Source organism: Notolepis coatsorum (genome assembly GCF_963971535.1).
Source record: "Notolepis coatsorum genome assembly, chromosome: 1".
Taxonomy (NCBI): Eukaryota; Metazoa; Chordata; class Actinopteri; order Aulopiformes; family Paralepididae; genus Notolepis; species Notolepis coatsorum.
This window is the reverse complement of record NC_140165.1, coordinates 61,934,261-61,946,528: the sequence shown is the minus strand read 5'-3', so window position 1 is coordinate 61,946,528 and position 12,268 is coordinate 61,934,261. Positions and strand designations below refer to the sequence as shown.

Genomic DNA, 12,268 nt, shown 5'->3' with positions numbered 1-12,268 from the left:
AAGCGATACCGGAGTCTCATGGCAAGCACAGAAAGACTCAGAAGAAGCTTCTATCCCCAGGCCATCAGGTTGCTCAACGAACAATAACACTATGCAACAACCATCAAATGCACTCACAGCACACACATCCACACGCACACACTCACTTTAAACAAACAACTCACTGCAGCACCCACTCTACACACTTTAGAACACCTAAACACACTTTATATTGATTGGAAAATAATTTGCACTACAACCCATCAGTACACCTTACTGTAAATTGTACCTAAATTGTACCTCATCCCATTTCTGCTTTGCACTATATAGTAGATTGTATATTAGTATATTGTATAGGATATTGTATGGTAACTCAGTTACTTCTACTCTGCATTGAACATTGTACGTACATACTGAACACTTGTGTCTACGTACGTGACTTCTATTTTTTACTTGCTATACTTATTTTATTTTATACTTATCTTTTTTGTCTAGCACAGTCTCTGGAGCTAAACAGAAAGAAGCATTTTGTATAAAAGTATTCTGTACTTCTTTCTGTATGACAACTAATAAAGAACTTGAACTTGAAACTTGATACCTGCTGTTCATATGTTCTCATTGTTCTGTCTTTAAAACGTATTTTTTAGTTGGAAAATATTTTTACAGTACTTCAACTCATTATAAAGAGAATTCCAGAGTTCTGTGGGGGGTAGGAACCTATCATGCCGGAACCATTGTTCGTAAAACAGTTATCCGGGGGGGCAATGTTTTCATCCCTCCTCAGCTAGCAACGCTGCTGCCGACAGACGCTGCTTTCGGCGGGTTCTGTCAAAATGGCTGCTGGGGGAGTGAGAGAGAGGAGTTAAGTTATAGTTGACAACACTGTTGTATAACCGTGACATTTATTATTCCGTTAACGGGGGGGAAGAAGAGAAGAAGCCGCCGCCATGGCCGCCCTGGAGCAAAGTCTCCCAACGTGCTGCTCCAGAGCCTCTGCTGCAGAATCACCGGCAAGAGCGAAGGTAGCTGTAGCTCCCTGTTAGCATCACATCTGTAGCATCACACCCCTGCACGGCTAGCCTCGCAGTCGCAGCAGTGATCGATTGATTGATTGTATTAACAGATTGCAGAATGGGGTACAATATACAGTACGGCTCAATACACACAATTGTTAAGGGGATGCAGACCAGAGAAGACTTTCGTCTTGTTTACATCAGGGTCCCCCCATTTTCAATTCATCATAAACAGCATTGACGTTGTGACTAGCTAGCTGACTGCTCTTCTTTTACTGTCTGTCTGTCTATTGATTTGTTAGGTGACTGACAGTTCATTGTAACTCTCCCGTCAGTGACTACTAACGTCTGTCTTTCTAAATCTGTATACGTTAAGCTTGAACTGAGTCCCCTCCCTCACTGCTGGACACAGTGCCGCCTTGACTCTCCTGTCGGGGACAGTTTGAACGGCTGCTAGTCGGTGTCTGCTCTGCGGCCAGGCCTGTACTACATGTACCTACTGTATGCTACCAGGCCTGTACTACATGTACCTACTGTATGCTACCAGGCCTGTACTACATGTGCCTACTGTACGCCAGGCCTGTACTACATGTGCCTACTGTATGACAGGCCTGTACACTGTACTACATGTGCCTACTGTACACCAGGCCTGTACTACATGTACCTACTGTATGCTGCCAGGCCTGTACTACATGTACCTACTGTACACCAGGCCTGTACTACATGTACCTACTGTATGCTGCCAGGCCTGTACTACATGTACCTACTGTATGCTGCCAGGCCTGTACTACATGTACCTACTGTACACCAGGCCTGTATGTGCCTACTGTACACCAGGCCTGTACTACATGTATGATTGATTGATTGAATTGATTGATTGATTGAAAACTTTATTAACAGATTGCAGAATGGGTACAATACAGTACAGCTCAATACACACAATTGTTAAGGGGATGCAGACCAGAGAAAGACTTTCGTCTTGTTTACATCAGGGTCCCCCATTTTCAATTCATCAGGACATATATGACATACACAGGGGAGGAAATTAGGCCACTTTACTCGCCAAATGCGAGTATTTTTTACGTTTGGCGAGTGATTCATGAAGACCACTCGCCAGTCTGGCGAGTATACAAAAAAATAAAACATTCTCCAATCACTGCACTGGCAAACGGTGCGCGTCTTCTGAGTGTTCGCTTTAGTTGACAGTGCCACGAGAGCACTGCACAAGACCACCCGCGGACATATAATGTTTAATAAACGTTTGCGCAGTACTGGCCAACTCGCGGACATATAATAATAATAAAAGTCCCGCGGTACTACTAGGCTAGCCATCAGGAGCACTCGCAAACAGATAACGTTAAACACAGCAGAATATGGAAAACAGACAGACTGACCAACGGGGAACTGCATCCAACCCTAGTACAACCATCGAGTATAATTACTAAGGACACATTTAAATCAGAGGTGTAATGTTGTCTACTGGAACTGTATACGGTGGTTAGCTTCTAGTTAGCGTTTTAGATATAGGTGCTTGCTAGCTAACGTTAGCCCCGTGTGCTCAAAGCAGCCAGCTAGGTGTATATCTGTTATGACTATAATGTTTCCAAAAAAGCACCGGACTACGACGTAAGGTTAGACATTTTATTTCATGCTCAAAAGCCCCTGGCTTGCACATCGCAGTCACGAAAGGGGCTAGCTCAACCAGTGCACTGTGCACACAACGTCAACAGCACACCAACCCAACTGACGTTACCACAACACTTGACAGCACTGTCGTAAGACCACCGTGCTGTCTTAAAGGCACAGTGTGCCTACCCAGATGCATACACAACATTGACGCGGCTTGACATACAAAGAAGTAATTATCACAATTAGCGATTTTTTTTGTCTGGTAAAAAATCTGTTTGGCTGGTAAAAAAAATCAGATACTCGCCAGTTGGCTGGTAAGCCAAAAAGTTAGTTTCCTCCCCTGGACATACATGACATACAGATAGTCAGTACTGCTACATCTATACATTTATGACATACCAGATTTGCAAATACAGTACTGTTTGTGATACAGAAGCAGTCAAGAAAAGGGAGTATATACATTTGACGTAGAAACTGTACATTGGAGGAGGTTGGGTGGGGGGGGGTTGGGTACACTGGGATATTGACAACCATACTGGGTAATTTACATTGGAGGTGGTTGGGGGGGGGGGGGGGGCACACTGTATAAACAAGCAAAACTGTACATTGAGGGGGGGGGGGGGGGAGACTCTGTACAAACAAACAAAATTGTACATTGGACTATTGACAACCATACTAGGTAAATGACTGTACATTGGAGGGGGTTGGGTTAGGATATTTACAGGGGCCAGTGTTGAATTGCAGTCTCCCGTAGGTGTCTCTTGAGAGAGGTTTTGAAAGTGGGTAGTGATCCACATTCCTTTACAGCTTTGGGTAGGGCGTTCCACATTGATGTGGCATAATTGCGAAACGTGTTTAGTCCCTTATTTGAGCCGAATCTGGGTTTAACATGATTTGTGGAGCTCCCTCTGGTGTTGTGATCGTGGTATTCACTGACCTTTGGGAAGTATTTTGCCATGTACATGGGTACCTTGGTCGTGTAGTGTATCTTGTAGACCAGGCCCATTGCAAGTTGCTGTACTCTGTCATCTACTCTAAGCCATCCTAGGTTGTCAAAGTGGGCAGGGGTGAGGTGGGTTCTAGGAGTAAGGTCAAGCAGTAGTCTGACCAGTTTGTTTTGAGATGTTTGTAATTTTGTTTTTAGCGCCTTTGAGGTGCTTTGGTACCATGAGGTGCAAGCATAGTCGTAGTACCCCTGAATGAGTGCTCCTGCCAGAGTCTTCAGGGTATTCTTGTTTACCAGAGAGGAGATCCGGTACCTACTGTACGCCAGGCCTGTACTACATGCACCTACTGTACGCCAGGCCTGTACTACATGCACCTACTGTACGCCAGGCCTGTACTACATGTACCTACTGTACGCCAGGCCTGTACTACATGTACCTACTGTACACCAGGCCTGTACTACATGTACCTACACTGCCCAGTTTGGATGCAAACGTAGCCCTAGAGATGCTGCAGTAGCATCATGCCGGCTTCAATCCAAACCCAACTTATGTATGTATTCCCTAACTTCAGCAACGTGCAACTTTAACACTTTCAGTGCCAGCAGGGGGGGCGCACGATTTAGTGCTTGAGTGCCACCACCCACTTCAATGATAGCGTTAAAACGCCTAATCTATGTTTTAAATTATGGCTATGTGTCTGATCTGCCCGTCGCTTATCAATGACTTGTTTGCAGTCAACATTGTCGAAACGGATTGTTTTTTTATCGGTTCATTTTCGTTTTATAGCATTTTGAAACGCCCTTGTTTTCAAGGAAAATATAAATATTCCGTGATAATCGCCCTTTACTGGAATATTCTAGAATACACACAAACTTTGTAATTTTTCTGCCTATTTATGAATCGTTTTCAAATAAACGCTAGATTATCGATAGTATAATGTGTACGTATGCACGCTATATAGGTAGGGATGGGTACCTTTCACATTTGAACCGATACCTGTGAATCGATACCGGTACCCAACGGTACTAGGCTTGGGCGGTATCCTTATTTTCAAACCGGCAAACCTTTATGTTATAATACCCCGGTGCACGGTATTTGACGGTATGACTTTCATTTTCATCAGCGGGGGGGGGGGGGGGGGGGGGGGTTACGTGTTACCAAGTAAACAAATCATCGTCAGCTCTCAGAATGGTAGTCCCGCACCGGTAGAAGCCCGCACCGTTTTAGCGTTAGCATCTAGCCTATAGCCATGGCAGACTATTTGATTCCTTAAGGGCTAGAAATTGCCTGGGTTTTGGTCATATGCTCCCGAAATGCTCCCGTTGTTTGGATACTTCTATGTGCAGTGAAAACTACTCGAATGCTTTATAACCTAGTCATTGATTTAGTTCAGGGTAATCTAAGATTAGCCGCAGAGCTAATGCTACTTAACGTGAGCTAACGCTAGTTATTCAAGCTCAGTAGCTCACAGAGAGAGATAAACAGCTGACAGCGGATAGTACAGGACGGTACAAATACAATAAAAAGGCGGGTGGGGGCTGTTGTGTAAACCTTGTACTCTTTAGTTCACATATAATAAGAGACGGATTGGATTGCTCCACAACCATATATATCTATGTCCACAACAACACTGCTCTCGTCACAACGCTTTACGGTATTTTCACAGCACTGTCGCAACATTACCGTAAAACGTGAACACCGTTGTGACCCACTCGCTCCACTAGAGCGGTATCGCCCTCTGCTGGCGCGTGTGTGCACTACACTCAGTGTGTGCACTACACTCAAAACTCCGTTTCACTGTTATAGAAACTGAAGCACATCTGTGATTTTGACGGTGACGGACGGTATTGAAAATCAATACCGTAGGTATTTCTAAATACCCTGGTATACCTTAATACCGTCATACCGCCCAAGCCTAAACGGTACCTTTTTTCGGTACTTTAGTCTCAAGAAATTTTATTTACCTACCTCAGTCGTGAAAAAAAATCCAAACTTCAAATAACTACAATTTCGACAGTTTTCGGCTTGCCATTGCTCCGACTGCTTTGTTGTTGAATCAAGTCAAGTCCTAGGTAAGCATATATTGCAGCACTGTACACTGCGATGAGATTATCGCGAATTGCCCCTTTAATTGGCCGTTGCGATTGGTAAATAATATTTGGGGGCGGGCTTGCGAGTAGTGATTTCAAGTCTTGCATTCGCATTTCACTCCTAAATTATCCAAGGCTGAGCACTCACTCTGATAGACTGATTTAGCTATGAAGAAAAGTAAAGTTTCTTCATAGCTCATTTCTTCATAGAAAGTCACAGGCACCTGGAATCGCATGCCTGTGACTTTCAATTCCCTTATCGCTGCCAGGTTTTCCCGACCGTTATAACGTTAGCATGTTAGCATGTAGCTAATGGCAGACTATTTGATTCCTTAAGGCAAGCCAAGGGCTCGAAATTGCCTGGGTTTTGGTTATATACTCCCGAAATGCTCCCGCTGTTTGGCTACTTCTATGTGCAGTGAAAACTACTCGAAATGCTTTAGAACTTAGTCATTGATTTAGTTCAGGGTTAGCCGCGGAGCTAACGCTAGCTAACGTGAGCTAACGCTAGCTAATCAAGCTCACAGAGAGAGATAAACAGCTGACAGCAGGTAGTACAGGTACAAATACAATAAAACAAGGGGTGGGGGCTGTTGTGTAAACCTTGTACTCTTTAGTTCACATATAATAAGAGACGGAGTGTTTGTTTACTAGTCTGTACTCTGTAAGCCAGGAAGTACCATGGTGCAACATACAAATGTGTCCGTGTAGCAACGCAAGCCAATACCTTACAGGACAGGGGCCCGGGGAGGGAGCTCTGTGTGTGTGTGTGTGTGTGTGTGTGTGTGTGTGTGTGTGACTGTGTGTGTGGAAGAGAGAGGGAGAAAGAGAAACAAAGAGCATGATTTAGTGTATGTCTTAGAGCTGTGTTGCAGTGTGCAGCAGATACTGACTATGAACACTGTTAATACACCGTTATCAATGAAAGAAGAAATGTTTGCAGCAGGGCTCGAGACTAACGATGTCCCGTCGTCCCGGGGACGATCAAATATTGATTTGGGACGAACAGAAATCTTTGCTGGGACGCAACCGGGACGGAGAGGATTTTTTTCACAGGAAATGTCAATTGGCCGACTGTCAGTGCGCGCATATATTGCTGTCAAATGGTGAATGTCTCGTGCTGACTAAGTTCACTGAAGTCTAAACGTAGCGTGATTTGCCAAATCCAATGACTATCTCCGCCTCCCAATGCAGCCATACGCTAATCCAGCATCAAGCTCCTACCCACCTCATCAACCAGTCGCGCTGCAGCAGCGTCACACCCCAAATGAATCTCGCATCAAAAAAGAAAAACATGTTAACAGGTGAGGGAAATCTCTCTTACCTAGGCTTTCTCCACTGGTATTTAACCCTGGTTGACACAGTGAATGACAGCTGGTAATTGACAGTCGCACGGCACGAGACCACTGTACAAGAACCGCGGAAAGATCAGAATGTTATAAAAAAAAAAAAAAACGCGCGCTATACTGTGGCATCCTCTCAGTGACGAGAGCACCGCAAACATGCTGCGCTATTTGAAGAGGATAAACACAGACCCAAAATGACCAACAGGGAACTGCATCCAGCAATACTACCCCTGAGTCTAAGGTGAGGACACATTTAAATCACAGAAGTGTAATGTTAGTCTATTGGAACTGTATACAGTTATCGACGCGTTCTAGTTATAGCTGCTTATTGCTAGCTAACGTTACTGACTAACGTGCAGACTGCCACTGATTATTAAAGGATTTCTATTCGATTCTATACTAACACGTAATGTTACTACCATTGCGAGTTAATTGGCATAACGTTACATTTATCTAAACGAACGCGGAGAAATAGACGACAGGCTATAGGCAAACTTCACTCTGCAGCTACACAATGAATCCATATTCAGTGAGGAGGGCCCGCTGGAATTTAGCAGCAGTTATCAATATCGACCAGGACTCAGGAGGACAGCGCGATCTAAGGGACATGTTTCATTACTAGTCAAGTGTCATTACTTTAGTTATCAAAGGTGGAATCTCTGGACGCAATGACATTATATAGTTTAAAGCTAAACTAAGTTTTTCTTTCTTGTTAGAAGAGGGATAACTTATTCAGTTAGATTTGATTTGATCTTTATTTATCTCTAACATTTTCAACCATAAACACACATTTGTAATAACAAAAAAAACTAAAACGAAATAAAATACAAATACATTTAAATATATTTTCCTATGGAAGGAATAATCAAGATGGCTCCAATTGGTTGACTATAACAGCACCGTGACCAAATATCCCTATACTAGCACCTTGTTAAACACTTTTTTTTTACATTTATTATAATTATTCTTGTGAAATCTTTCCACCATGGGAGCCTTTTGACTAAATCAATTTATTCTCCCCTTCTCTGAATGGTGTTTCTTATGGCAATAACAACTATAGACGACAAAACCAAAGTAAAGAAACTACATTTGATTTTTGGGACGGTTACATTCACTTTGGGACGGTTAAAATTGTATTTCGGGACGGTTTTGGGACGGTGGTGAAAAAAGTTAGTCTGGAGCCCTGGTTTGCAGCTGTGGTAATACGAAGTTCAGTTGGTTCATTATAAAAGATACAAACCTGACAACAAAAGCACTTAAATGTTAAATAAAAGGACCACAGTAATGAGGCAGGAGGAACATATTTTTGTTTCACTATAATGGTAAAATTGTTATTAAAAAATTTGCCCCTAAAATTTTTTTTTGCCCCTAAATTTCTCATTTAGGGGCAAGTGTGCCCCTAGTGAAAAAGCTTCGCGTACAGCCCTGTATTGTGCGTGTGAACGTTGACATGAAAAGAAAAAAGTATCTCACTTGAATCGATACTCGGTAGTACCGACGTGTTTCGGTTCGGTACCTCAAAAGAACCAAATTCAGTACCCATCCCTATATATAGGCGATCTGAAAAATCGATTATCTTATTTCCTGATCGCTCGCACAGCCACACACACACATAGGGGAAAAGCTTATATCTCCGTCAAAACAGGTCTGATATCCTAAGACTTGTAAAATAGATTCCTTACGTGAGATCAGATGTTATCCAAAAAGATTATTCCAATTCCTGATCGCCATTCCAAATATCGATTGCTTTTATTGATCCAACGCTATATACTGTACAGGGCTGTACGTTAACTTTTTTTGCACATAGCACTGGTGCTACAGAGGTTTATAGTTTTGTAGCACAGGCCAAAATCTTGTAGCACAAGTATAAAACGTGTTATATTTGTAACAGTCACAAATGTGCCTATTGTATTTGTGTTATTTAGTTGCAGTGCCATGTTTGGCTGTCATTTAGTATATCACCATGTGTTATTATTACTATGATACTCTCATATGCTATTTTCAATTAATATCATAAACAACATAAGGAATATTAGCATAATTTTGAGTGGACTGAAGGAATGAGTCAGCGTTAATAGTTTTAAATGCAAATAATTTATTGAAACATAGAAGTGGGGTCGGTTGGGACACACACACACAATGGGGGACCCTGATGTAAACAAGACAAACGTCTTTCTCAGGTCTGCATCCCCTTAACAATTGTGTGTATTGAGCCGTACTGTACTGTACCCATTCTGCAATCTGTTAAATAAAGTTTTCATTCATTCATTCACACACACTGTTTCAACTCACCACCCCCGCATCATATTGTAGTCTAGTCTGTCTTCAAACTTCCACTCCTGTCGAAACTTGTTTATATTTGAATATCAACATTATCTGTCCATCCTCAGTTTACTATAATATACTCCTGTCCTGACTAGTGACTTCATCATCTTTCCAAACGCACGCACGCACACACACACACAGGGAAGGGGAGAGAGTGCCCCCCCATTTCTCTTTCCCCAGTCCACACTGTGTCTACTGGCTCTGCCTGTGATCAGGATTAGCTTGTTAGCTTGCTAACGTTGTAGTGATTGTAATGGTACATAAACGTTAATTTCGGGCGATGTGCGCATAAAGGAATGGCGACGGTGCAAAGCATGTAGATGCATTTGACCCGTTGCGAGAAAAAAACCCACCACGGACTTATTTCGGGACGTGTAGGCGCACTGCTGTGTTAACGCAGCAGTTCAGTGCGCACCAACCGAGTGAACCGACCAACGCGCTGCTCTGCTTGCAGAAGGCGCACGGATAGGGCGGATATGACTCGTCGAGTTGTCACAAGAGTTTTTTCAAAATAAGATTATCATATGCACCTGAACGTTGCTAGCTTTCGGAGCCTAGCTGGAGCTGCGCGTGGGCAGAAATGAGACCCGCTACAGGATTTTCAAAATAAGAGTATCTATATGAACCGAATCCCTATCGCACCAGTGCTACTGAAGTAAATCCATCCATCGCACAGACCGCTGTTGCTGTAGCACGTGCGATATATATGTCGCACTGTACAGGCCTGCTGTACATATGTATTCCACGCTGTTCTGAGGGTCCACAATGAATCCGATCGGCTCGGGTTACATGCCTGAGAAGTAAAATGTGGATTCCGGATTTTTTTTTTCTCATCCATTTTCATTGAGTCCATTCCAAAAGGGTGTATTACCATCTGGGAGACGATAGGGGGCGGTTTTTTCACATCTGAGCTCCTACAGGGCTGCTGTACCAACGGGAGACTTGGTTGATGAAATATGAATTCAGATCGCTAATAAAAAAACAACGCTAATAAACGTCGTGGGCATTCAGGCATTGGGCTGATAAAACGTGATATGACGTGCGGCTACGTGGCGTAGTGGGCAAGGCGCTCGCCACGAAATGCTGGAGACGCTGGGCTCGTCAGTTCGAGCCCAGCGCTCCACATTTGCTTTCAGTTTAGCTGGTCGTCCGTACTAATACACATTGGCCGTATTAGGGGGTGGGAAACTGATGGGTGGGGATCGGGCGTTGTGGACAGCGACTCCTACAGGTCGGTTGGTGCGCCTGCGCAGTAGAATCAGGAAGTGTCGGGGGCAGCGTGAGCCTCCCACGCGTTACTCCTCGCCACTGAGAGATCGAGCTGCGCAGGTGAAAAGATGCGACTGCTGTTACCTCAAGTACCGGAGGGGACTTGTGCTATGTATGACTTAGTCCACATTGCAGCCGGCTTGTGGGAGGCAAGAAACAGCGTCCGTGACAGGGGAGGGTTGAATTGGATGATACGAAATTGGGATGGGAGAAAATATAGAAAAATGGGAGAAAGTGGATAAAAAAAAATGTGATATGACGTCATGGGCACTCAAAGTGTTAAGGCCATGGGCCATTTCATTTCACTATGAATTGAAAATGGGGGACCCTGATGTAAACAAGACAAACGTCTTTCTCTGGTCTGCATCCCCTTAGCAGTTGTGTGTATTGAGCTGTACTGTATTGTACCCATTCTGCAATCTAATAAAGTTAAATAAAGTTTTCATTCATTCATTCATTCATTCATTCATTCATTCATTCATTCATTCATTCATTCATTCATGGATGTCACATTAATTTCAATGCAATGCAGATGGGTGACCCACAGAGTACATACAGCCATCCAGCGTTTCCGTTAGCCGGTAATTACCGGTATTTTACCGGCAAAATCTGTTTAAGTCCGACATATTTTATCTCTCCGGTCTTAATGTCCGGTGAAAATAATTCCCTGAGTCTAAGCACAATTTGATTATTTGAATTGTATTAAAATAGGCTAAAATTAAATAGCCTATGCGATGAACGAAACGATCATTACATTTGTTTCCTCGTTGCTTCTAATAATGACAACGACGTTGTCGGCGAGAGCTTAGTGCTGGGTGTGCGGACTTTTCTGAAGCTGTAGAGCCGCAGTACCAGCAGTACAATGCAATATTCCAGCAGTACTCCAATTCAGCCATTTTCAGCCAATGTTGGGTGGGGGGCGCTGTTGTGCGGTTCCCAGAAAAGAGCCAATAACAGCTGAACAGCTTCTCTGCAGCGCCATACTCTTTGCAAATAAGTCGTTGCGAGGTGGAGAGAGTCGTCACGCAAACCCACGATAATGTTGCCGTCTCTCTGCTTTCTCAGTTCTTCGCTTGATATAATTAATACAAATGTCCAATATAACGGAATTCGTTAGCTCATAAAAATGTGATTATAACAGACTGCTGTTTAGTGTCGGACCGACTGCGTATCGGTCTATTTTATTTCAAGTCAGCAGCAGCACGGAGTATCGAGGGACTTATTTTATTTGGAATATATTAATGACTGTATACGTGAAGTTGAACATTATGATATGTGTGACGTGTCTGATACAACGAGGTGAAGCGATGTCGACTCGAGATTCATTTGGGGGTGCGTGTGACAGAGCTGCTGCAGCGGGAGCTTGATGCTGGTAGCGTATCGCACTAACTTGAGAGGCGAGAGATAGTAATTTGATTCTGCAAATCAATTTCTCATTCTTCGCTTGATGTAATTAATACACATGTCCAATTATAACGGAATTCGTTAGCTCATAAAAATGTGATTATAATAGACTGCTGTTTAAAACTCTGACCGGAATATCTCGAATATGTCCGGTGATAGAAATCTTGCAGGACACTCAGACCGGCACGAATATGTTCTAACGGAAACGCTGGCTGATCAGTAACGTTAATTTCTCGTTTATACTTTTGTTTGCTACATACATAGCT

General features: G+C 43.3%; 1 protein-coding gene across 1 annotated transcript in view; it reads left to right on the top strand.

The window, feature by feature from the left end:
* The first annotated feature begins 803 nt into the window (after positions 1–803).
* Positions 804–12,268, top strand: part of tubgcp3 (tubulin gamma complex component 3) — a 111,116-nt gene continuing 99,651 nt past the window's right edge. Inside the window, 2 exon segments of the mRNA XM_084323527.1 lie at positions 804–939; positions 942–1,001. Of these exon segments, the coding sequence (XP_084179653.1) occupies positions 927–939; positions 942–1,001 (73 nt within the window). The 5' untranslated portion in view covers positions 804–926.